A 26,536-nucleotide genomic window follows, 5' to 3' on the forward strand; every position below is an offset into this window, starting at 1 on the left:
TCACATAGCCAGTAAGTGGCTGAGCTGGGACTCAAATCCCTGTCTAGTTCTGAACCCTGCCCTCTCCTCTCCTTTATATAAATAAAACACCAAAGTGTCCATTTGTGCCCCAAATTCTCCTCCATATAATGCAAGCCACATTGGTGTGTGGGTCTCTGGCTGCACGTTTTTGTGGCTGGTTTCTCCCACGCTCCTGCCCCACTGAAACCACCCAGCTCTTTCCAGCGCTGTTCCCTCTGCTTGGAAGAGTTATCTCCCTCCTTCTTTCAGGCCTTCTGGGAATCACAGCCAGATCCCCTAGAGACCAAGCCAGGGGCTCTGTCTGGAGTTTCCGCAGCCCCTGTCCTTCCCCATCACAGCCTTTAAATGGACATGATCTCAGTGCTGGCTCTGAGAGACTGTCACCTGCATGGGGGCTGAGACAGGCCCGGTCCAGGGCAGGTTGTATTTAAAAATATCTACTGAATGAATCAATGGCTCCCATACCACTCCCCATGGGAGAATTTTCAGGCCAATTTAGAGCACATGTGTTGAATTACTACTCTGTGACCACATGGACACGGACCTCTGGGGGACACAGAGATGGGCAAGATGCAGCCCCTCTGTCTAGGAGCAGTGCTCAGCTGACGATAAGATGGCACAGATGTGGGAAGCGTCATAGTAGAGCTACGGGGTGAGAGAGCCTGTGGGGTTACTGGGGTGAGGAGGACAGGGGAAGGGAGGCGGGGTGGGAGGCGTTTGAGCAGAGAAAGGCAGCCTTTGAGATGCCCCTGAGGGCGGCAGAGGTGGGGTGCAGTGAGGAGAGGAGATACTTGCATTGCCCAAGGCATGGAGGTAGGACCCTATGCAGTTCCAGAAGGAGTTTCTTTATGCCCTGCAGAGCTGGAAGGGCAGAATCAGGCTCAGCTTAGTACTGTTGTCAACGACAATGGGTATGATTATTGACCAGTCACCTGAGGGCTAGAGCATGTAACTAGAACAGTCCTGGCATGAATAGGGCCCTTGATTAAAACTTGCAAAATGAACGGAGGAACCAGCAAAGCCCAGGCTCAGGATTGTTCCTCACGTAGGACAATGTGCTCAACTAGACCCTGGTTATACATCTCATTAAGGGTGGGTTACCTTATTGGTTATGACTTCCAGAGTCAGAGAGATGCAGGTTCAAGTACCTCTCTGGCTTACAAGCTGCAAAACCTCAGGGAATTCACTTAACCTCCCTGAGCCTCAGTTTACTCATCTGTTAAATGGGGGATAATAACACTTATGCCACAGGGTCCTTGCAAGATAAAATGACAGCATCAGCAATTGAGGTAAGCTCGGTAACCAAGGGTAACCATTGGTAACACAGCTAGGACTTGCTGGTATTACTACTATGAGAGCCCATGAATGTGTCAGCACACCCCTTACTGCAAGATTCATGACCTTTTCATTGAACGGCTTAGGAATGGAAGGCAAAGAAAAATACCTCACCTCACCTTCCCTTAGGTGGGCCCAAGAAATGAGGCATATAGACTCAGACACTGGGTGTCCCAAGGAACAGCTCAAGACAGAAGGTGAAGTCCTTCTCACTCAGAAAAGACAACATATGCCTGTGTCCCAATCACTAAGTAGATCCAGATGGCTCTGCATAATTAAAAAAATTCTCCCCCAGGCACCCAGGCCCTCCAATGTCCACCAGTCCCAGGCTGCACTTGAACTGGTGCTAGGAAAGAGATCCTCAGGCCTGGAAGCTGACTTGTCTTTGCAGAAAACTCCAAAACTTTCCCAGGGCTCTGGGCAGTTAGGTGGTGTGTGTGTGTGTGTGTGTGTGTGTGTGTGTGTGTGTGTGTGTGTGCTCCACCTGGGCCTGGGAGGGTGGGGGTCTGGCAGGGGAGCTGGGCCAGATGGAAGGATGCGTTCTTGCCCATCTGCATGCAGTTTTTTCCCCTCTATGGCCTGCAATTTACATGTGCCTCTCTTTCTAGTGTCTTGGGCCAGCTCTAGGTAGATTGATGACTTAGAGGGAACAATCCAGCCACTGTCCCGAGGAGCCTCCTTCCCCCATCCCCCGTCCCAGCTGGGTGCAGTCCTGCCTGAGTGCGGCCTCTTCCTGCAGGAGCCAACAATGACCCTCTATTGAGCAGCCCACGTGCCTTGGACTGGGCCCCGCCAGCCACCCTGACCTCTCCTTAGCCCCAGGCATCAGCCCCGCAGGCTGGCATGTGGCATAACCCTTCTGGTCACTTTGGAGCCATTCCACCTCCCAAGGAGACTCTTTGATAGTGTGGCCATCTGTCCTGGTTTGCCTGGGATTGAGGGGTTTCCTGGAACGAGGGATTTTTAGAGCTAAAACCAGGAAAATCCTGGGCAAACTGGGACAAGTCGGTCACTGCACCCTTGTAGGAAGAGGTCAGGTCCCAACTTTGGGATCCTGAGGCAGAATCTGAGGCTGGAGCACGGACACCTGGGTCCTCCTAACAGCACTGGAGACACTTGTCTACTGCAATCATTATATAGTAAGTCCCCTACATACGAACCTTCAAGTTGCGAAATTTCAAAGATGCGAACGTGCGTTCCATCAATATCCGGCGTAAGTGAAACTGCAGCTTGTCCTCGGATTGTGTTAGTTGGGTACCTAGGTTAACTTTGCTGGACTTAGGAACAAGTTGGACCTACGAACGCTCTCTTGGAACAGAACTCGTCCATATGTAGGGGACTTACTGTAATTAATAATCATAATAATCACCCCCCGAAAGCAAGAGAGAGTGTCCCACGGGCTGGCTACTGAGTGCGGACACATGCTCCTTATCTAATCTCTATCACCAGCGGGAACTGTCAGGCCTCTCCTTAGCCCCACGTCACATCACAGAAGAGGAACCCAAGGCCTGGGCTGGTAAGTAGACTTGCCCAGATCCAGGATTTGAACCTTCTGGGCTCTAAAGCTCCCTCTCAGGGTCTCTCAGCCTCCAGCCCAGCCCCCTGCCCTTGGGGGACACAGGTGACACATGACATTCATGTAACACAACATATTCTTATCCACAGGTGTACATGGATTTTGATAAAACCCCAAAATGCCTGCACGGATGAAAAGGAAGAAGAGGAAACTGTACCACAGATGAATTATTTTTCATCCTGTTTAGCGTGGCACTGAGTATTCACCCAGGATTCCAATTCTGTGGGAGACTGACGATTCTGGGATCATCGCTGCATCAGTAACACCGCCCCTCCCCCCACATTGCAAGATGGCAGCCCAGATGAGACAGACTGGGGAACAGCATCTCAAAGCACCCACAGCAGTGGCTCCTCCTTTCCTTGTCTGCTCAGGACCCATCTCGATGGCAGTGAGGGAGAGGGATGTGATTAAGGGCCAGATCTCAATCCACTGTCATCAACAAAAAGATGCTCTAGATAATGTCCAGGTGTCACCAGCAGCAACAGGTTGAGGGTCACAATACGACACAGTGTGGTCGAGAAGCCGAGATCCTGCTTGTCCCCTTCCTGTCCGGCCGGCAGCCCCATCCCCCGTGGCAACCCTGGCCTGGACAGGGTAAGCATCAACGTCCCCGGCCCGCTTAGGCGGTGGAGCCGGCCTGACTCTGGGGACGTTCCAACCTGCGTGAGGTCACTGCCCGAGCCCAGGGCGGATCAGGAGGTGGACTGGCTTCAGGTGGCAGCTGGGTCCACTGCTGTCCTGGCTAAATCCCTCCCTGAGGTGAGGGTGCAGGGCCACTGGGACCAAGTCCTCATGGCGACTGCTCTTAGTGGGCCTGGTCAGAAGAGGGCCCCAGAGCTAGGCTGGAGACCCTGGGCCCCCCAGAGAGCTGGGCATGCGGGGGAGGCCTCACCCTGCACCACAGTAAACGATTTTGAGGAGACAGCTTTTTAATACATAAATCAGACCTTGACAGTCACTTGCTTAAAACCTTCTAACGGCTTTCCAGTGCACTTGGAATAAAATGCAAGCCCTCTCTGCACGCGCTGGCCCCTGTCCAGTTCGCTGACCTTGACTCCAACACATCCCCCTCCTCCGGTCTTCTGTCTGTTCCTCCAATACTGGTTCCCTCCTCCGGGCTTTGTACACGCTGTTCCCTCTGCTTACAACACTCTTCCCTCAGCTCATGAACGGCTGGTTCTTTCTCATGGTTGCTTTGGTTCTCAACTCAAATGTCACCTGCTCGGAGACGTGCCGGACCATCTAGGCTAGCGGTGCCTCGCCTCTGCCCCTGCCGTTTTCTACTGCTTGGTCTGTGTCATTTCTTCCAATTGTGCTTTCCGTTATGTTTTCTTCATTAGACCGTCTCCTTCCCGAGGGCAGGGTGTGATGGCAGAGTTCACCCAGGGATCCCGGCGCTGAGACCAGCACCTGGCACTGAGGGGGCTCGACACCGATTCACAGAAGGAACGAGACAGAGCAGGCAGCTGCGGGGATTAGCTCCATGGCGGAAGCACATTCCTGACTCACTGGGGACCCAGGAGGCCCTGTCCTTGGCAAGAGGACCAAGGGGTCCGCTCCTTGAAGGTGCCCACAGCATCATCACGGGCTCTTTAAAAGTCAGGGGCAGTTCTCATGTTCAGAAAGTCTGAGATGAACAGAAAACACCTGGTGGGGGTGGGAGGGAGTGGGTACCTGCCTCAGGTATCATGAAGGTGATGTGATTCTGGGAAAGATGGACCTCAAAAGCCCTTCCTCCCCTGGTTCACGTGGAACTCCTCGGGGTTCCACATAAATCTGTCAGTGCCAACTCCTTTGAGGGAGGAGAGATCTATTCCACGGGTCCTCCTGACTTCACAGGACAACGGTGGTCCTGGTTACCATTACCAAGAAGCTGGCCCTCTCCAGTCACCTGCACCTGTGACTACTAAGGGGAGGGGCCTGGGGAGCCTTAGAGGGAGGAGCTGGGCCCCCGAGGGGTATCTCAGAGAGCACTGACTGGATGGGAACTGCAGGAGGGCCAGGCTGGGGACACTCACTCTCCACGTAGAACACGCCCACTTTGTCCGAGTCCGACATGGAAATGTAGAGAACGATCTCGTATCCGGTGGGGAGGTGGTCGGGCCCTTTGGTCCGCAGGATCATCTGGGACATGTCCTTGAGGTCTGAGGGGTGGATGCATGAGGAGGTTAGAATTAAGAGAATTGCGTTGGGGCGGGGTGGGGGCATGGGGGAACTGGATGAAGGTGGTCAAAAGGTACACACTTCCAGTTGTAAGATAAATAAGTTACCAGGGATGTAATGTAAAACATGATTAATGTAATTAACATGGCTGTATGTTATATATGAAAGTTGTTGACAGTAAATCCTAAGAGTTCTCATCACAATTTTGTTTTTCTACTTCTTTAATTTTGTACCTATATGAGATGTTGGATGTTTACTAAACTTATTGTAATACTCACTTCATGATGTATGGAAATCAAATCATTATGCTGTATACCTTAAACTTAGACAGTGTTGTATGTCAATTACATCTTAACCAAAAAAACAAAGGAGAATTGTGGCTGGAATGTTGGCCTGTTACTTTTATAATCAGGACAAAGCAAACCCCAAACCTGTGTATTATGAAAAAGCATAAGAAGTAGTTGTTATCTCCAACACTACAGATGACTTCCTATAACCTTTTGGGAGCTTCCTTCTGCTCCTTTTTCTACATATGTACAACTTCTTAAAAAACATGGTTCCAGGGACTTCCCTGGTGGTGCAGTGGTTGAGAGTCCGCCTGCCGATGCAGGGGACATGGGTTCGTGCCCCAGTCTGGGAAGATCCCACATGTCGCAGAGCAGCTAGGCCCGTGAGCCATGGCCGCTGGGCCTGCGTGTCCGGAGCCTGTGCTCCGCAACGGGAGAGAGGCCACAGCAGTGAGAGGCCTGCGTACTGCAAAAAAAAAAAAAAAGAAAAAGAATCCGTCTGCCAATGCAGGGGACACAGGTTACAGCCCTGGTCCAGGAAGATACCACATACTGCAGAGCAACTAAACCCGTGTGCCACAACTACTGAGCCTGAGCTCTAGAGCCTGTGAGCCACAACTACTGAACCCACGTGCCACAACTACTGAAGCCTGCACTCCTAGAGCCCGTGCTCCACAACAAGAGAAGCCACTGCAATGAGAAGCCCGCGCACCTCAACAAAGAGTAGCCCCTGCTTACCACAACTAGAAAAAGCCTGTGCAGAACAACAAAGACCCAATGCAGCCAAAAATAAATAAATAAAAGAATTTATAAAACAAAACAAAACAAACAAAAAAACTTTAAAACAAGAAAACATGGTTCCAATTGAACTATATCGATAGTTTTAGTGTCTGTTTTTAGCAGGAGTGGATACCTGAGTCCACCATCCTCAGGAGACCCAAGGTCACACCTGCCTCACCCTCGGCCCAGCCCAAGACTTATCATAAGTGCTTTCATTGCTCCTCCCTTCTCCCCACCCCAAGCTCAAGTGTGGATCCTGTGGTACCTTCCTTGCTGTAGACTTTCTCATCGCTGCAGTCCTCTCTGGGCAACCAGGGTGTGTCTCGGTCACAGTTCACCAGCAGGATGGCTCCCTGCCCCTCAGGGCCCCAGGTCCAGGATGCCTGCATTGCCGAGGAGAGAGGTCAGTGCTGTCTTCTCTATCTTCTGACAGATATTCTCAACCCCAGCACAGACCCCATAGGACACTGGAGAGACAGACCCAGGATAAGACTCTTGCAGCCACTACCCGGGAATGTAAATTGGTGCAGCCATTATGCAAAACAGTATGGAGGCTCCTCAAAAAACTAAAAATAGAGTTGCCATATGATCCAGCAATCCCATTCCTGGGCATATACCCAGACAAAACTATAATTCGAAAAGATACATGTACCTCTATGTTCACAGCAGCACAATAGCCAAGACGTGGAAACAACCTAAATGTCCATTGACAGATGAATGGATAAAGAAGATGTGGTATAAATGAATAAATAAATAAACAAACATAATACACACACACACACACACACACACACACACACACACAATGGAATATTACTCAGCCATTAAAAAGAATGAAATAATGCCATTTGCAGTAACATGGATGGACCTAGAGATTATCATACTAAGTAAGTCAGAAAGAGAAAGACAAACACCATATGAGATCACTTATAGGTGGAATCTAAAATATGACGCAAATGAAGATATTTATGAAACAAAAAACAGATTCACAAATATAGAGAATACACTTGTGGTTGCCAAGGGGGAGGTGGGGTGGGGGAAGGAAGGAGTGGGAGTTTGGGGTTAGCAGATGTAAATTTGTAATATATAGGATGGATAAACAACAAGGTCCTACTGTATAGCACAGGGAACTATATTCAATATCCTAGGATAAACTATAAGGGAAAGGAATATGAAAAAGAATATATACATGTATAACTGAGTCACTTTGCTGTACAGCAGAAATTAAACACAATATTGTATACTATACTTCAATAAAATTAAAAAAAATATTTATGGGATGAGTAAAGAATGTATGAAACTTCACTGGCCCAGATGGAGGAAGCCTGGGTAAGTTCAGACCCACAGGGACTGGGTGACTCCCCAGCTCCTCAGCGGAGGTTGGATGCCTCAGAGGCCTCAGTGGTGCCTACTGGCACGTAGCTTGGCCATGGACACAGAGAACATATGTGTGGGGCTGTCTTGTCCTCAGGAAGGCAGGGCTGGGGCAGAGCCCCCTGAGAAGCCTGGGGGAAGGGGCTCCCCTATAGGCCTGAGGACATGCAGAGAGTCTGCAGCTGGCTGCTAGGCCCCAGGCTTCTCAATGGGCTGTATTTATTTAGCTTTTTAAAGTATCCATCTCCATATAATTTAAACCAGACTTTACGTTGTTATTATAAAAGAAATGTATGGGGGCTTCCTTGGTGGCGCAGTGGTTGAGAGTCCGCCTGCCGATTCAGGGGACGCGGGTTCGTGCCCCGGTCCAGGAAGATCCCACATGCCGCAGAGCGGCTGGGCCCGTGAGCCATGGCCGCTGAGCCTGTGCGTCCAGAGCCTGCGCTCTGCAATGGGAGAGGCCACAACAGTGAGAGGCCCACGTACCGCAAAAAAAAAAGTAATGTATGGCCATGGCAAAAATTTAAATGCCATACAAGGGCAGAAAATGGAAAAAAGAAGTCTGGATGTGCATAGAGCAAAACCAGCAGAGCTTAAAAATGGGGTTGAGGAAAAAGTAGGAATCAACGACTTGGAGAACACAATGCTATCTGTCTGCACAAGTTAAAAATACACACACGCAAACCACACCGCATGTTTCGCAAGAATCACAAGAACAGAAAGTGATGTGTTAAAACCATTGAAGTGCTCCTTTGTAGGGGAGCAGAATGGGAGTGGGGAATGCAGGATCAAAGAGAATAAATGAATGAATGAATGAACAAATGAATGAATGATTAATGAACGAATAAATGAAAAACTAAGAACGGGAGAGGGGTTGTGCAGGCACCATTAAAGATGATGTGCCTTGAATTGGGAACGATTAATGCAATCTTCTGCTCCCCATGGTCCAAAAAAAAAAACGGCAAAATAATAAGAGCAAATGCTTTGGCAGTACTTCCTCTGTGGCAGGACATTCATCCTTTCCACCAACTCTATGAACTGGGCGTCCCCATCCTGTGGATGGGAGCCACTGAGACTCGGGAACCTGCTCCATCGCTGTCCCTCTAAGGAGCTTGCTCCTTGGTGGGCTCTGCCATTGGAGTGTGTGTCTGGGAACCTGTCTCCTCATCTGTAAAATGACAGTCGTTGAAGCTTGCTGGGAGGACCACGGCTGCCTGCAGGACCCAGCCTGGGGCTCTGGCCCCGGAAGCCCCCCGTTCAGTCTGCCCTTGCAGCGAGGTACCTTTTTTGGGTTGTTCTTTTCCACCACGCCGTCCCGGTCTGCATCCACATCCAAGGAGATCTCTGGGGACAGACACATGGGTGAGTTGCTGAGCCTGCCAGACTGGGTGGGGCTGGGACAGGAGGAAGATTAGGGTGGGATTAGGGTGCAGCTCAGCCATTTGCTTGGTTCCCAGAAGGGGAGTGCCTTGCTGAGGGCATCTTAGCCAACCCCCTACCTCAACACCCCCCACTGCAGGATGGAAACACGAGCAGATACCGTGCAGACTGCGCAGCTCTTGGAGGGGCTGCCAGGTGGGTCAGGGGTCTCTCACCCCTTTACTGTTCCTCAGTCAATTCTGGGTGGTGGATGGGATGAGCCTCACTGGACAGATTTGGGAGCCTCGGTTCAGAGAGGCCAAGTCACACGCGCAGGGGCACACAGGTCGCATTAGCAGAACTGAAGCACACACTGCGTCTGGTCTGAATCGAAGCTCATATTTTGAAAACTTTCATAGGATTCCCTACCTGCCTTTCCTAGTCCGCCCTAGGCGTGTGTGCACATGTGCACGTGTGTGCGTTTCTCTCCCAGAACTCCTGGTGGTCTAGGGCCCACCTCTAAGGACTGAGGGTTTTACTTTGGGTGGGAAACTGGGTCTTCAATCCCTCTTGATCTGAGGGTGCCCAAGAGGCCAGACCACCAGATAGAGGATCCACTGCAGGGTCCCTGTTTATCCTTTCTCTTGGGGGAGGGACCTTCTCTATCCCTCGGGCTGCTGTGGGGACCGTGTGGGGCATTGAAATGAGCCCAAGGTTTAGTACCAGACGGTGCTGGGCTTCAACCTTGGTTCTCTGCTTATAAGCTGTGTGGCTTTGGGCAGGTTAGACAGCTTCTCTGAGCCCCAGTTTCTTTATCTGAAAAGTGGGGCCCTTTCCAGTTAGATGAGTTGCCCTAATTGCAATGGTGGGCACTACTGCCACTTCGAGCCGGATTTCTGTTGTCGTTGCTGTGGGAGCCGTCCTGTGCACTGTAGGGTGGTAAGCAGCATCCCTGGCCTCTGCCCCCTGGATGCCAGTAACTCCCCCCAGCTATGACGACCGAAATGTCTCCAGATATTGCCAAGTGTCCTTTGGAAGGCAACATGGCTCCCTGAGTTACAGACCGACGGGGCGGGGCAGGGGAGTTGTTGGGAAGGTGATGGGCATGACACATGAGATAAGCTGGGTTCAGGCCCCTGAACTGCCCCCAGTGGGCTCGGCCTCATGCTGAGCATGGCTTGGACCGAGGTAGGAGTTGGGTGGGAATGAATGGATTCCTGGGCAGTACCCTTGGCAGGCGTGCTTTCTCCCTGAAGAGGCAGAAACATCTCCTCTCTCTCTCCTAAGTCGGGGGATTATATTCGGGGCCTCCCTTTGCCCACAGCCCGATTCCCTCTTAACCCTGGTTGTGGCTCTTCTGGGTTTTGAAGGAGGTAGGAGCAGGGGGGCTTTAAGGGCACCTGGTCCTTGGAGAGGCAGCACTCCCACCTCTGCAGCCCCACTGTCAGGCGCTATAGGAAATAGTTAAACTCTTCCCATTGATCCCATTCACGCAGCAAATCACTGTTGAGCCTCTACTGTGTTCCAGGCACCACACAAGTCGTGGGGACCAGTGGTGGGCAATCAGGGCCCCGTGCCTGCTCCCAGGAAGCCCCCAGTCCTATGAGATAAATATTGTTCCCATTTTGCAGGTGAGCAAACCCAGACTTGGAGACGTCACCTGTCAGCAAATTGGGCTGATGAGCTGGGAGGCTGGTGCAGGATAAGAATTCTAGGGAGAAAGCCAAGAAGGCGGCACCACCAGCTACTGTTAAAGAGGCTGATGTAAACTTGTAATATATAGGATGGATAAACAACAAGGTCCTGGAGGAACAATATTGATTTTGGCTCCCAGACCTTCATGAACTTTCCAGCGGGACACTCCCTAGGGAATGCTGCCTTTCGGGGAGGCTGGCTTCCTGAAGCTCCTGCCTGGGGACCGGCTGCATACCCAGCCTCCTCCAGGAATCACTCTTTGCTTTTCAAGATAACAATCTCTCCTGCGCGTATAGTTCTTTGTGGACGGTACAGCACTTCCCATGTGTGTTTTCCCTTCAATTGCCCCCCTCTCCACCCAGCCACCCGTACCATACAGATGAGGAAACAGAGGCACCCAGCAGGGCATTGACCATGAAGTCCCCAGAGAGTACAGAGCCAGGGGTCCCACTCGGGTCTCTGACTCCAGACTCCTGCCTTTGGCCGTTCCCTCCACTGTCTGAGGCTGATCTCTACCCTGGGCTGTTTCCAAAACCCAAGCCTGCCTTTCAAGACCAGGACTTGCTCCCCTGAAGTTCAGGGAAGTTGGCCACTTCCCCACCCCGGCAGCCGTGTGGCTTTGGTCTCTAGGCTGCAAGGTGGTTCCACATCACAGATCCTGTGGTCTGTGAAAGCAGTGGGGCACAGGAGAGAAATTGTGAAGCACTTCATTGTGCTTTACTTCATTATTTACTTTTTTTTTTTGGCTGTGCAGCGCAGGTTGTGGCATCTTAGTTCCCTGACCAGGGATTAAACCCAGGCCATGCAGTGAAAGCACCGAGCCCTAACCACTGGACTGCCAGGGAACTCCCCACTATGAATTTCTTAAATTAAATTTTTAAATCAATGTAATATTTGCACAGTGCAAAAAACAAAAAAAAATCAAAGAGTACCAAATAGCTTCTAAAAAAACCCAGGAGCTCCTTGTCCAGCCCGTCCCCTCACCTGCCTGAGGCAATCTCTATAATACCAGACAAGTTTCAGACAAGTTTCACTGACTTCCCATTATGAAATTCAGGCATTGCGTAATGGGGCTCCCTTATCGTCCACCTCCCGACCTCCCACGGTGCTCGACACGTTCTCTCTTACGACCCATGACCCAACTTCACAGTCAACTGAAATGGCTTCCTCTCCCCTCCACCATCCCTCAGAAACACCCTCAAGCTTTAAGCCATCCCTCAAGGACTTCTCCCCTTCAAAGCTTCCCCCCAGTGTCCAATTTAACTAGATTCCAAGGGATGGTCTTTGTGGGGACGGGAGCAGGGCGGGCATGGTCTGCGCAGGGCTCTGGCCTCCCGGGATGGCTCTGTCTTCCCTGGGGGAGGAGGGAGAGGACATCTGTTTCAGGGCCTCTGGGGTCCAGACATTTCCCAGAGGCTCTGAATCCTACCTCAGCTCCCCATAATAGCCCCAAGGTGTCAGGTGGCACCTGGGGTATGGGGCAGATTAACTGGAAATGTCACTGGGATTGGGTTCAACGCAGTCTGCCCTGAGAATCAAAACACTGCCTCGGCTTCGACACAGAGGCATAAGAGTTTTGGCGGGCTGCCGGCCATGGACAGTGGCAGGGTGCTGGGCCTTCTTGCCTAACAGGGCAGCTTGGGGAGGAAGGATTCTCTTCCCCAACAGCCAACTAGGGCAGTTATCCTCAGCTCTCCGGAGGGGATGCAAGGAATGAGGGCCTTAGGCTGATGCTAAAAATTCTCAAGGCTCCTGTACATGTACTGCTCTCATTGCCAGGACCACAGCAAAGAGGATGAGATTATTCCTCCCTCCGAGATCCCTCCCCTCCCACTTTCCCCCTTAACCTGGAGGGCTTGGCAAATCAGCCCTAACTGGGGGCTCAGAGGCCCTCAGGGATCAATGAGCTCAAAACTCTCATTTTATAGCTGGGAAAAAGGAGGTCTAGGGAATTCCCTGGGGGGTCCAGTGATCAAGACTCTGCAGTTCCACTGCCGTGGGCCCGGGTTCAATCTCTCATTGGGGAACTAAGATCCTGCAAGCTGTGTGGTGCAGCCAAAAATAAAAAATGAGGTCTGGTGGGGGGGGGGCATATAACAGGTTTTTGGCAGGACTGGGACCAAGACCCACAGTCTGATTTGGCCAAGGGCATTATAGTTTCGCTCTCAAATCCCAGGAGGAAGACTGAGGCACAGGAAGGTTCCTCAGCTTCACCCACGCAGAGGGAAAATGGGCTGCCCCAAGAGGAAGGGAGGAAGGCAAAGAGCATCGACTGAGCACCTAGCCCACGCCAGGCCCTCGCGACGCGCCATCCCACTGAACCCTTGTAAACACTGTGCAAAAGTGCACCGTGAATCGCATTTTGCAGATGAGGAAACAGGCTCGGGGTGGTGGTCACAATGTGGCCGGACGAGGCAGAGCCAGAACACCGTCCACTCTGAAGTCAGGGATGTTTTTGGCTCAGCGTGGACTCAGCACAGAACTAGGGTGAGACAGACTCGGATACATCCTTGGGGGCAGCCCCACCATCCTGGGACATTCAGAGCGTTCCTGCCTCTGAGGTGCTGCCCCTGCATGATTACTCAGGGCATGGGGCTCAGGGGCTCCTGGGGTAGATGCCTGAGGGAATATGGGACCCGGAGGGGTCAGATAGACCAGTGGGTCTCAAAAGAAACCCAATTTTCACTAGGATTGCTGGTGGAACAGGAAACGCAAGTTCAATGGGGTGAGTTTTTCATAAAGCTTTATTTCTGCAATGTAAACGACTGTCTTTTGTTCTGAGATTACGCCCTGCCTACTCTTTAGGTGTTAAAATGTTAAAATGATGGTGATAATTGATGGTAAATGGTTTTATTCCTGTCTTTTCTTTCTGGCCAAGTGTCAAAATGGTCAGGTTTACTATTTTTTGGTTGGGGCGGTGGGAAGAGGGGACACTTCACTGACCCACGGAACCTAAATATCTGGAACTTGGGGCAGTTAAAGAAATCATTGTTCAGTGAGAGCACAGCCTCGGAACCCGGAAGGATGAGTCTGGCCATTCGTCACGTGCGTATTTGGTATCTTCCGGACTCTCGTGCCTGCAGCACCCTGACAGGCTTGCTCCGAGCACAAGCTCAGAGTCTCCTAGCAGAGCCCTGCCTCCTTACAGTGCACTGTTTGGCCGTCCATCCCGAGTCTGCCGTGCTTTAGGGTGGAAGTCTCGTTAGTGGTATCGTCAGCCCCTGGACATCTCCCTTCTCTGCCAGGCCTCTGGCCACTGCCCTTCCTGCTAATGTCCTCAGGTGTCCTTGTCTCTGTGGGGTTAGGTTTCCTCAGGGACGGTCACCTGAGACAATCTGGGGGCACCGTGTGCCCGTGAGGTGGACACACGTGCCAGCCCTCAGCTGCGACTCGGGAGGCTTGGGTTTCATCTCCCAAGGCCCCCCGAGGTTGTCCTGAGGAACCCTCCACCCCCAAGGCCAGGTACTCACTCCCTCGGTGCGGAAAGAAGGGCAGGTGGCCAGCAGTGAAGCCTGTTTGGGAATAAGCTCAGAAGCAGGAGAGCACTGCTGTTGGGCCTGTTTCAGTGGCTAAAGACACAGGGCTGGAGAAGGAGGGGCTGGCTTGGGAACTAGTTGTTTTGTGGGGACAGTTCTGAGACCCCTGGAGGATGTGAGATAATTGAAATGGTGGGGTGTCCCACAAACCACTTTCAGGGTTTGTGGCCTCAGGTAAGTTTTTGTTCGTTTTATTTTTTTTAGGAGCCTTGATCTTTCTCATCTGTAAAATGGGGACAATACTAGTGTGTATTCTCAGAATAGATGTAAGAATAGATTGAGATCATGACAGTAAACCACTTAGTACTGGAGCCTGGCACACTGTAGGTGCTCAGTAAATGCCACCTCTTCACCAAAGTCCCGGACACAGAGCAGGTGTTCAGAAAATAGATATTGTTATTTTTAAAGCACTCAGCACACAGTTGACTCTCAGTAACTGGTAGTTCCCTCCCCCTGACATGTGGCCACTCTATCGATGTGAAACTGAAGCTGGATGGACAAAATGACCCACTGAAATGTCGCCCTGGCTTAAACATTATCTGATTTAAAATTTAAAAAACTAATATCTCCACTGCAGAGGGGTCGAGTGAATGAAGCTTCAGAAGACCACAACCAATGTGCCCTGGCATCCAGGGCAGGGGAGTGCATTGCAAATGGAAAGAACCCAGGGGGGGAATGATCCTGAGTTCTGGAACCAACCTGCCACTGAGTTGCTGTGTGACTTTGAACTAGTTCCCTAACCTCTCTGGGCCTCAGTGTCCTTGTGAATCAAACGAAGGGCTTGGACTAGGTGAGTTAAGGACCCAGGCTGCATCTTTGTGTCCCTGGGCTGGGTCTGGGGAAGGCAAGTGTGTAGCTTGGATTGTTGAGGATAGCACAGGTTTTGTAGACAGGTCATTCCCCTCACTATGAGAGGCAAGTTCTTCTCCAGGCTGCAGGGGAGAGGCGGGAGAGGAACAGACTTTGCTCTTTCTCCTCCATGGCCCCCAGAGCCTGCGATGCGGACCCTGACATTGGGATGAGTCGCTGGCAGACCTAGGCATGCCCGCTCCTGCAGCATCCCCACCCCAGGACAGGAGGGCCTGGGCACGTGTGGCATCACTTTTCGGGCCTGCATTATTCAGAGGAAGCTCTGAGTGCCAGGTCAGCAGCACTGAAAACAGCCCAAGTGTCGCTGAGAAGAGCAGCAATGCCAGCCCCTGGGGAACAAAGGCACCCAGGCCATAGCCACGTCCACTCACCAATGGCCGTGAGGAAGAGCCCAGCCTGGTCGATGGGGTTGACCCCCTCCTCCTCATAGTAGTTGACGGTGACCTTGACAGGGAGGGGACACATTGGGAGGGAGAGAAGGGCAGAGATCACAGATCACAGGCAGGAAGATCTGCAATGACCACCTCCCTCCCTCACACCTCACAGCCTGTCAAGCTGACCCTCTCTAAACATCTGAACCCTCTCCTCCAGGAAGCACTCCTGGGTTGGTGGGCTGTTTTTCTCAGATTATCCAACTAGATATGGGACTACCCTTTCTCAGAGTGCATCCAGGGCGCCGACCTGCCCCCTGGTGCATTCTGCTGCTTGTGGGGGCCGCTCATCTGCCTTGGTGTGTGTCTAGCTGCCGCCAAGCAACGAGGGGGCTTAGGTTGCTCTTACTGGATAACGCTCAGCGCCATCACTGACATGGGGCACACAGTGAAGTTCATAATTAGAGAACTTAGGGAAGAGAGAGTCCGGTCTCGGATCCAGCACTTGGGTAAATCATTTTGCTGCGTGGGCGCTCAGCATCCCGTTTGATACACGATGAGACCAAGGATGTTTGTGGCTGTAACTTCCCGTGATTCCAATAGTTGGTCATTGAGCAGCACACGCTTTTAACCTGCCGTGAAGTCATCATTCTATGATCTAACAACAGGCCGTCTAATACCATAGCCACTAGCTGCGAATGTTTACTGAGCACTTGAAATGTAGCAAGTCCGAACTGAGATGTGCTACAGGTGTGAAACGCACAGCAGGTTTAGACTTGTGAAAAAAGAATGTAAGCTAGCTTGTTAATTTTTTTACATTGATATCATGTTGAAATGATAATATTTTGATGATGGAGTTAAGGAAAAAAATATCAAAATTAAGTCCCCCTGTTTCTTTTTGCTCTTTTAATGTGGTTGTTAGAAAACATAAAATGACGCGTGTGGCCCTCATGCTGCTTCAATCAATAGCGCTGGTCCAGCCTGTCTTGATGCCAGCACCGTCGGTCCCCAGTTCCCGCGGCCCTCGCAGGGGCGCCTCCCCGGCCACGGTACCTTGTCGCTGCTGGCCTCGGCGCTCGCCTGGCTCATGGTGAGCCGCAGCGTGGTGCTGGGCGAGAGAGGCCAGCGCTGCTTGCCGTCGGCGGCCACCTCCTCAGGCTGCCTGTCGTGCACCACCTCCACCTGCACGCGCTCCGAGTGCTTCAGGCTGAAGGTCTGGGCCCCGGCTGGGGCCGCGCTGTAGGGAGAGAGGAGGGCGGTCACGGGGACCCCTGGGCAGGTGGGACAAGGGGCTTCAGGAGAAGACTCCTGGAGGGACGAGGCTGCAAGGACACTCCCAGGCTGCCTGGTCTCCCTACAGTACCAGGTGTACGGTAATCCCTGGTAGTGAAGAGGGCACTTGTTAAAACTACAGATTCCTTAAGTGGGGGAAGGGATAAATTAGGAATTAGGGATTAACCGCTACCCAGTACTATATGTAAAATAAATAAACAACAAGGACTTACTGTATAGCACAGGGAACTATATTCAATATCTTGCAATAAGCTACAATGGAAAAGAATCTGAAAAAGACTATATATACACATATATGTGTCCATATAACTGATATAACCGAATCACTTTGCTGTACACCTGAAACATAGTAAATTGACTATACTTTAATTTTTAAAAAAAATCACTGTATTCTAATGAAAACATCTTTTGGCCTAAAAAAAAAAATTACCGATTCCTTGGGCCAATCCTGTACCCACTGAGTCAGAATATTCCAGGGTGGGGCCTGGGGATCTGAATTCTTAACACGCTTCCTCGTGTTTCTGACAGGCAACCGGCTTGGGAGCCACCTGATACTGTATGGGTGGAGGTCTGAGGTTCAGACAGAGGAATGAGTTTGCTGCAAAGAGAGTGCCAGGCCTAGAACCCTGTCTCCCAACCCCTGTCCAGCGTCTGAGCTGAAGGCCAAGAGACCTCGGCTGATAGAGAGGAGGCAGGTGTCAAAGCGCTGGGTTTGCACAGAGAAGAAGCCTGGAACTCGGGTCTTCAAGGGGCAAGCGTGGGCTGGCTCTTTCACAAAGACCCCTACTTTTTGTCACAGCTTTCACAGCTTGGAATTCTCTCTGAGAGTCATTCCTTGGGGTTCTGGAGTGGTTTTCTATTGAAAGGGAAATAAGTTTGGAATTCTTGAAAAGCCATCAAGATTTCAGGGCAGAAAACTAACTGGTTTGAGCTGCTTGCTATGGACTGAATGTTTGAGTCTTCCCAAATTCAGACGCTGAAGCCCTAATCTGATTGTAGTTGCAGATAGGGCTTTAGAAGATAATTAAGGTTAAATGAAGTCATGAGAGTAAGGTCCTAATTTGATAGGATTGGTCATCTTGTAAGAAGAGGCAGAGGGAGGAGAGGGGGAGAGAGAGAGGGAGAGCCAGTGATCTCTTGTGCACCGAGGAAGGGCCATGTGAGCCCACAGCCAGAAGGCGGCTGGCTGCAAGCCAGGAAGAGAGTCCTCACCAGAACCCAACCATGCTGGTACCCTGATCTCAGACTTCCAGCCTCCAGAACTCTGAGAAATAAATTTTTGTTTTTAAGCCACTGATCCTGTGGCATTTTGTTTCTGCAGCTCAAGCAGATTAAGACACTGGCTTAAGGGGAGATAACAGGAAGGACAGGGAGATAACAGAGGAGGAAGGTACCCAGGGCTGACAGTTTTGCTAAATATCCAGCCCCCCCCCCCCCCCCCCCCCCCCCCGTCTGAAGGTTCCTAAAGACTGAAAAGGGCTCAGAGGGATTTAGGTGGATTCTCATGGGATTTGGGACTAAGATACAGGTACAAGTGTCTGCCTCAAAGGCACAACTGCTATTTTGAAGGTCTGGTGTTCCTGGGCTCCCGAAGAGTCCTCCACTGTGATCGGGCAACAGAATCATCGGGGGTGCTGTTTAAATCTTCACTGTTTTGAAGGCTACAGATCTGTGGATCCCATTCCCAGAGAGTTTGGCTGGCATGCCTGAGGGGCAGCTGAAGTTGTAAACAGTGACCAGGGTTGAATGAGAGCTTTAGGCCAGTGGTTCTCAAGGTTCAGGAGCAGTAGCAGTGGCAGCAAAAGCATTACCCGGAGGGCTTGTCGAAACATGGATTGCCTGGCCCCTTCTCAGCATTTCGGAAATTCAGTAGGTCTGGAGTGGGGCCTGAGAGTTTGCATTTCTACCACGTGTCCAGGAACTGCTGGTGCCGCTGGTCCAGGGGCCACACTTTGAGAACCACTGGTCTAGATGTGCAGCAACGCGCTCTGGTGCTTAGAGCCCTGGGATGAGACGGCCAAGGCCCTGAGTGTGAGTTTGCAGAGGCCCCCAGGCAGGGTCTCTTCGATCCAGGCCATAGACTGTGGGAGTTACTGGCAAAGACCACTGGTCTCGGGCATTGGAAGGAGAGACCACTGGGCAATGGTCAGGCAGCTTGTGTCCAGGGCTGGGAAAGGAGCTTGTAAAAGAAGCTCCAGAACCACTCTGTTTCTTGTCTGTCCCCTTCTAAACTCCTCAGCCCATCATGGGGACACTTGTTGGCTGTGGTCTGCTGCCCTCCATTCACATCCAGCATTAGGAGAGGCACAGAGTCTGGGTAGAAACCCTGGATTGGGAGCACATGTACAAAAGATATGGGTTCAAGCCCAATTTTGCCGCTTACTTGCCGAGGGGGTCTTGAGTGTGTCCCTCGCTCCTTCTGAGTGTCCACTTGCCGACCCATAAGATGCAGGACGACCGCCCATCCCTCCTGTCTCTCATTCTTCAGCGGGGACGGGGGACGGGGTGCCTGCATTTTGCCTCATGGTGTTACCCCGGGTGTCTGTCTTCCTCTGGATTGTAAGCCCCCAAGGGCAGGGTCTGGTCTCCTCTAGGGCCTAGCATATGGCTGGCACATCACACATACTCAGCAAAGAGGGTGGAGCTGAGCAGGACAGAGGTGAACCTTTTAGAAGCTCCAGGCAGCAAATCCCAAAAGGAGGTGTGGGTACCCATGTGAGATGCTTTTAGGTGACACATGGATGCACAATTTAAAAGAAGACTTATGTATTTATTAAATGTATTATCTTTTATGGCAAGTGATAAAGGTTGGGCATTTATGGTAATCATATAAGATCTCCACTTAAAGTTATAACAAAAATAAGAGTTGGTTTAAAGAAAATTTTTAAGTTAATGGTACTAGAGGTAGAATATGCTTTTGGTAAAAATTACGGGAGTCTGGGCAGTTGTAGGCTCAGACCTAGGAAGCATTCCCCTAGTGAGTAGTCCTGGGTTTGACCATCAACCTGCTGGTGGCCTTGGGCAAGGCGTTTCTCCTCTCTCAATTTCATCAAGTGTAAAATGAGAGAATGGGACCAGGTCAGAGGTGGCTGGAGTCTGGGGAGCACAGAGGGGGCAGGCCTGGACAAAGGGGTAGGGAGGAGGTGCTGAAAAGCTGGGGATCTCTCTGCCAGATCCCCACCCTCCCTTTAAGCAGAGTCACATTATTTCATCTTGTCTCATACAATGGGTTTCTGCATACAACTCTATTTAGAAAAAATTGCTTTATAAACTCACAGGGCAGGATAATCTTTAGGGCCTCGATTCTGACAATGGTGAGATATAAGTGATGCTTCCTGCCACCCTCATTCCTCTGAGCCAGTTAGAAACTAGAGGAGGCTGCAGAGGCTCGGGGGTTAATGCCCCACCCACACTGGAGCTCTGGGGACTCACACCCTCCCACCCCAGCACCAGTCCTGCTCTGAGTTGAGCAAACAACTATTCTTCCAGCGGCCCTGGCAGAAGCAACAAAGGCATCTATTGTCCCCCGTGGCTGTCCCCCCGTGGCTCCGGATGGCTGCCTCCCTCCCTCCCCAGGAAGAACCTCTCAGAATCCCCTGCAGAAACCCAAGAGCCAGGGACTGCCGCCACCTTGATTGTCCCTGGATGCTGCAGGGAGGGGCCTAGGAAGTTACAGAGAGAAGTAGAGCAGGGATGGTGGTGGCCATGACCTCCTGCTTATGGAAAAGAGGCTAAAGATAGGTAGATGGAAGGACAGGCTAGGACCACATCTGCACTGCCCCCCATAGCCCAGTACCCAGGACGTGACCATGCTCAATATATATTCTGGGAATAAACGAATGAATGGACCCACCCTTCCTGGTTTCCCAAAGTGTATTACCAGAGTGATTAAAAAAAAAAAAGAAATCAGGTTACCTGCCTGCTTGAAAATACTCAATGGCTCTTCAGTGTCTACCAAACAATAAATCCAAACTCTGTAGCCTGGTATTCGCCAGCGGCATTTAGCCACCGCATCTCAACTGGACTCCCTAGCCTCACTTCCTGCGACTCCTCCCACCCTCTCAACTCCCTGCATGGTTTCATCTCACCATGCATTTTGCATATGCTGCTCCTTCTACCTGTAGTGCTTTCCCCTGACTTCTCTGCCTGGCAACTGCCCATCCCTCTCTGACGACTCAATTGATTTGTCTCCATCCATGTTTATTTCCCCTTGTGGCAGTTTATCTCCTTGAAGGTAGAGATTGGCTTTTCTTTTTGTTCCAGCACGTGGCTTAGCATAGACACATGGTAAGTAAATGTTTGCTGCAGGAAGGGCTGGAAGAGGGGACTTGCTTATGTGGTCATTCATTCACTCAACATGTATTTATTGAGCACTTACTATGTGCCAGGCGTATACTAGGTCCTGGGGGGTAGAGCAAAAAAGATAATATGTTCCCGGGGCCCATGGAGCAAATGTTCCACTGGAAGAGAAAGACTTCCGACGGATTACACAATTATGTGATTACAGCTGTGAAAATTGCTCTAAAGGAGACGTATGGGGTTCCATGAAGCCCTGGCCTGGAGGTCAAGAAAGGATTCCTGGAGGAAGTGGCACGTTTGAGTTGAGGTTTAAATTTTACACTCTAAACGATAGTTAAGAATTAGTTAAATCAGTGGTTCTTAAATTCGAGTTGCATCGGCAACACCTGAAGAGCCTGTTAAAATACAGGTTGTTGGGCTACCCCCAGAGTTTCTGATTCAGCAGATGGGGTGGGTGGGGCCAGAGGAAACTGCATTTCTCTCCCCCCCCAACTTTACTGAGGAAAAACTGACAAATACAATTGTATGTATTTAAAGTGTATGACAGGATGACTTGATACACATATACAGTGGGAGCAAAGTGCGTTGCTAACAAGCTCCCAGGTGATGCTGCTGCTGCTGGTCTGGGGACCAGTGTGAGAACCGCTGAATTTGGACAAAGCGAAGAGAGGAAGAGGAGCAGGGACTTCCAGGCAGCAAGGACAGCCTGGGTGATGGCCTGAGGTGGAAGCTAGCCCAGCATGTTCAACAAACTGGAAGGAGGTAAACGTGGCTGGAGTTTGGGAGCAAAGGGGAGGGCGAGGGGTGGGGGGAGAGGACCCAGATCATGGCAAGGAGCTGGCCATTCTCCTGCGGGCACCGAGGCTTCTGAGCAGGGGAGACGTGATCATTTCTGCACTGCAGACAGATCCACCAGGGTGCAGGGTGGGCAATGGATTCAGGAGTCAACCAAAGGAACATTGAGCAAGACTGGAAAGTAGTGTCAGATGTATTGATAGAAGAGGGACGTTCACTGTGCCTGGCCACGAGAATTCTGGGTGTTGTGACCTAATATCTGCTCAGCCCCACAAATGCTGTGTGGCCTCTAGGGAGCCAGTCAGCCTCTCTGGTCTTCGCTCAGTCAGTGGGGAGGGTCACCAGCTTGGCCTCGCAGGGCTGGGATGCTCACTCAGCCTGGGACTCGAGGGCAGTACGTGCCTGCTGCTCGCTGGCACCTGGTTCTCCCAGCTTGTTCGCCTGCCCTGGGCCTTGTTAACACCAGCGGGGCTTACTCCACAGTGAGCCCAGCTCCTGGCAGGCTGGGTTTAACACCCTGTCCTTGGGTCTTTGCAGGAATCTGAGGGGGTCTGTGGGTGCCAACCTGGCGTGCAACCCCATGGCGAGCACCCTCCAGGAGCCGCCTGGTGTGGTGGTGGCTGGAGGCCTGGGGTGGGTAGCTGGTCTGGACAGGGATGGGTGAAGACGGAACATGACTTTTGCCTTCAGCCAGCCTTCTTCTGTGCCTGGTAAGCTCAGCAGCCTCTCTCACTAGGCACTGGTGCCTCCAGCTGCCCAAGGTCCCTCTGCTGAGGGAAGAAACAATCTAATCTATGGTCACTCCCTCTGCAGACACCTTCAGTGACTCCCTCCTGCCTGCAGAACAAAGTTTAACACCTGAGCCTGGCATTCAAAGCCCCAGTTTAAATGTATCCGCCCTCTAGTCTTACACTCCAGGCTAGAGAAACTATGCCCTTTCTGCCCCCACGTGTCCCGACTTTCTTGCCAGGTACACTTGCTCCTGCATGGCCTGTCCTGGTCACACTGTGAACCCCTGTCCACCCTTCAGCTAGGTTGCCACCTCCTCCAGGAAGTCTTCCCTGATCCTATTATGATCCAGGACTCATCTCTCCCTCCCTTTGCTGGTGCTTCAAACAACACTTAACACTTGTTCAACATTTCTCTCCCATGAACGTTATAAACTTTCTGACGCCATAGTTCATTATTATTTGTTTTAATAATATTATAATAAACCCAATACTAATTCCTGATAACCACTTACTGAGTATTATGTACCAGGCACTGTTTCATGCCCTTGGCCCACGTGACCTCAGTCCATCCTTTCGATAACCCCATGAGGCCTGTATTAATGTCATCCCATTTTACAGATGAGCGTGTTGAAGCCCCCAGAGGGCAAGCACCTGCTCTGAGTCTCAGGGACAGACTGAGATGGGCAGGGTGTGGGGTAAACTCAAGTGCTCTGAGCTCTGGTCCTGGTTGCTCCTTCCTGGGAGAGGATCCAGAGGTTACAGTCCTCCTTAAAGGTCCTTCAGGTAGGGACACCTGGCGGGGGAGGAGGACTGTCAGGCCTGGCTCGGGAGAGGATCAAATGAGAAGCCCCCTACTTATTTTGCACGTGGGGCTCAGAGGTCCAGAGAGGGGAGACCAAAGGCTGGCTTCCTGCCCTGGGCTCCTGGGTGAGTGACCAGCATAAGCAGGCTTGGGCCAGTCAAAGCTCCAGGCATGGGGTTGGGCCCGGCTGGGCAAGACAGAGCTGTCTCCGAAAACTGGCCTCCCCCAAAGTTGAACAGGTGTGCCTGTCCAGCTGGGGGTGGGCACTGGGGTGAGCCCCTGCCGCTGTGCTCAGGCCCTGTGGGTAGGGAGGCAAGGCTCTCAGGGACCCCAGCCGTGCAGGGGGCTGTGGGCTCGAACCACAGGGTGCCAGCTGCCCCTCAGGACCCTGCCGCTGCCCGGGAGCCAGCCTGATGCCCAGGTCCTGGAGCAGCTCCTGGCAGGGCTTCCTTTGTAGAGTCGAGGGCTCTGGGTGTTGTTCTAATTTATGGGGCCACCTGACCTGGCCTGAATGCCACCTGCTGTCATTCTCTCAGGAGCAAGTGCTGCTCTGGCCAAACTCGGCCACATGCCCTTGACCTTCCACCGGCCCGTCCAACGGTATCCATCACTTGAGGCCGGGGTTGGAGAGCCCAGTGGCAGGCCAACGATAGGCCAGTCCGCATGCATCCCTGGCCACAGCCATCCATCCATTCAGCCAGCCAAGGGGCCCTTCAGTGACTTGAGGGCAGGAAGCTCACAGGAAGAAGGAAGACAGTGAGTAGGGAGAGGACGCGCCTAAAACACGAGCCCTAGCAGGCGGCCCAGCAGGGCAGTCACGGGCCTGGTCTCCACACTACCGCCATTTACCAGCCATGCCATCTTGGACAAACATCCCTTACCTCAGTTTCCCCCAAAATAGCACCTAACTCATAAAGTTGTTGTGAGGTTTAAACACATGTAAATTATTAAGTACATGTGAGATGCGTGTGCCAGGTGCCCAGAAGGCTGCCTGGTACAGAATAAGTTAGCTAGTAATATTAAGTAAATAATAAGATCTGCAAAGACAAAAACAATAGTCATGAGGTAGGGAGTGACTGGGGCTTTGGGTCGGGCACTGCAAGATGGGGTGGAGTCAGGAAAGCTGCTTGGAGGAGGTCACGTGAGCTGAGACTTGCCAGGCTCGCAGAGGTCTGGGGGACAGTGTTCCAGGCAGAGGGAACAGCACCTGCAGAGGCCCTGAGGTGGGGATGAGGGGGGTGCATTCAAGGGCCAAGAGCATCCACAAAACCAACGTGGCCGGAGTGGAATGCGCGCAGGGGAGTCAGCAGGAGACGGGGCCTGGCACCCTAGGGGGAGGCACCAAGTCCTCGTTGCTTCAGACCGGACTGCTGACCCTCCCTGGCCTTTGCCTAAGGATACCTTCTAAAACACTCAGACCAACCAAGAGACAGAGAGAGGGGGTCTGAGCGAGCTGAGGGCGTGAGATGCGGAGGAATTGAGATTCGGCAGGCTCTCCTCCGAGGCAGGATATGTAACTGCCCCATGCCCTGTTTTGCCAGCATTTTGCTATGCTGACGTCTAGGAATTCCTGCCCTGGTACCACCTTTCCTATCTTCTGCCAGAGAGTGATGGGCAAGACCCTGCCGGGAGAAATGGCTGGTTAGCCTCTGCCTTAGGGTATCTCAGAGAAAGGGGCACAGGATCACCCCTACTTCCTACCTCATGGGCCCATGATGAGTCAGTGTAACCAGGAGAAAGCCCTGGAGAGGCAAGAGAGAGTTGATACCATCGTCTCTGCTCTGAAGCTCCTGCAGACCTCAGGGTACGGGTCCTGACCTCTCTCCACCAGGGAGAAGGGGACACCTGCCCAACTGAGAACTCTCACGCCCCAGGACAGACGCATGAACCAGGGAGGGACAGGAGAAGCTGTCTGCACAGCCTAGTCTGCGGGGGAGTTGGGCAGAGCGCCATCACCCCATTAATTTACTCCGAGGCTGCCCCTTCTCCAATCCCTCCAGGCTTGGGCGGTGTCCGGCCGAGGTGAGTGGGGAGGGTGAAACCGACATGGGGGTGCCGCTCACTCAATGTCCTCTCTCCAGAATCAGATGGGGACCCAGGCCAGCCCCAGTGGAGAAACGGCTGCCAGCTAAAGGGACCATCAGGGGAGATTGTGCGGGGACAAGGTGTACATGTGCCAGACCTAAGATAAGTACACTTCGGGGTGGTAGAAGGAAACAGCAAGTATCTTCAACAGTGATGGCCAAGGAAATCTCTAGGAAAAAAATCCTACTTCCTTTTTTCTGCGCATCTATTTATAGCTTGCCAGAACTCAGAATGTGGCTGGGTCAGGTCATCATCCCCAAAGGACCAGTTTTGCTGGGAGAGGGAGGGTGACTCTTAGGGCCTGCTGAGGAAGGGGCAGGCGAGGCCCCTGCTGTGTGTCTGGAGGGGAAGGAAGTCGTGTGTACATCTCAGGAAAGGCGGCCCAGAGCCCTTGGGAAAAGGGGTGGGTGTTGAGATCTCTTCACTTGCCTCTGTGACTCAGGAGTGAGGGGTCAAGACACTACTCCCTCACTAACTAGGCCCAGGGTCCACCAGACCTTGTCCCTTGGCGTCTCCTTGGAGATTGGAGCCCCTGGGGCATCATGTGGGGTCTTGGGTCAGGACCTTGTGTCTGGATGGGGAAGGGCTCAGTGGGAAGTGGAGGGTCAGTTGGAAGTGGGTGAAGTCTCCGGGGGCAGTGGGCTCATGGCCTGGGTGGAGGGTGGGAGGGACACATGCTGAGAGGTGCACCCAGTTCAACCTGCTAGTTTTAGGGTCACACAGGCTGGAGTGGAGATTCAGAGCCTGAGTTCTGATCCACACGGAACTAGACCTGAGTCCTGTGTGACATCAGGCAAATGGCTTCACCTCTCTGAGCCTCACTTTCCTCATCTACAAAATAGGATGATCCTAGCACAGCCTCCAAGGTCTGTGGAGAGGAAGAGAGGAGATAATGCATTTGGTCTGTAAGTGCTCACTAATATCTCCTGCTATTAATACTGACAGTCGCTCTTACCACTACAGGTATCAGGAGTAACAATGGCCCAGTCTCCTTAGTTTCAGAAGGGGCCTCTGTCCACTAGACCAGTGGTTCTCAACTGGAGGTGACTTGGCCCACCAGGGACTGCTGGCATTGTCACAACTGGGGAGTTGCTACTGGCACCCAGGGGTTAGAAGCCAGGGATGCTGCTAAACATCCTACAATGCACAGGACAGCCCCTGGCG

At 52.0% G+C, this 26,536-nt stretch overlaps 1 protein-coding gene across 3 annotated transcripts in view; it reads right to left on the minus strand.

Moving 5' to 3' along the window:
- Nucleotides 1-26,536, minus strand: part of LOC116740164 (protein-arginine deiminase type-2) — a 46,118-nt gene that overhangs the window by 17,170 nt on the left and 2,412 nt on the right. Inside the window, exons 2-6 of one of the 3 annotated variants that reach the window (XM_032605501.1) lie at nucleotides 16,421-16,604; nucleotides 15,368-15,440; nucleotides 8,819-8,880; nucleotides 6,428-6,545; nucleotides 4,951-5,076 (exon numbers count right to left, since the gene is read on the minus strand). In XM_032605501.1, coding sequence (XP_032461392.1) covers nucleotides 4,951-5,076; nucleotides 6,428-6,545; nucleotides 8,819-8,880; nucleotides 15,368-15,440; nucleotides 16,421-16,604 — 563 coding nt within the window. Of the gene's footprint in view, nucleotides 1-4,950; nucleotides 5,077-6,427; nucleotides 6,548-8,818; nucleotides 8,931-15,367; nucleotides 15,502-16,420; nucleotides 16,605-26,536 lie in introns of those variants that run through there. The other 2 variants (XM_032605509.1, XM_032605519.1) reach the window with 2 other exon arrangements.

Source organism: Phocoena sinus, chromosome 1 (assembly GCF_008692025.1).
Source record: "Phocoena sinus isolate mPhoSin1 chromosome 1, mPhoSin1.pri, whole genome shotgun sequence".
In the NCBI taxonomy this organism is placed as follows: Eukaryota; Metazoa; Chordata; class Mammalia; order Artiodactyla; family Phocoenidae; genus Phocoena; species Phocoena sinus.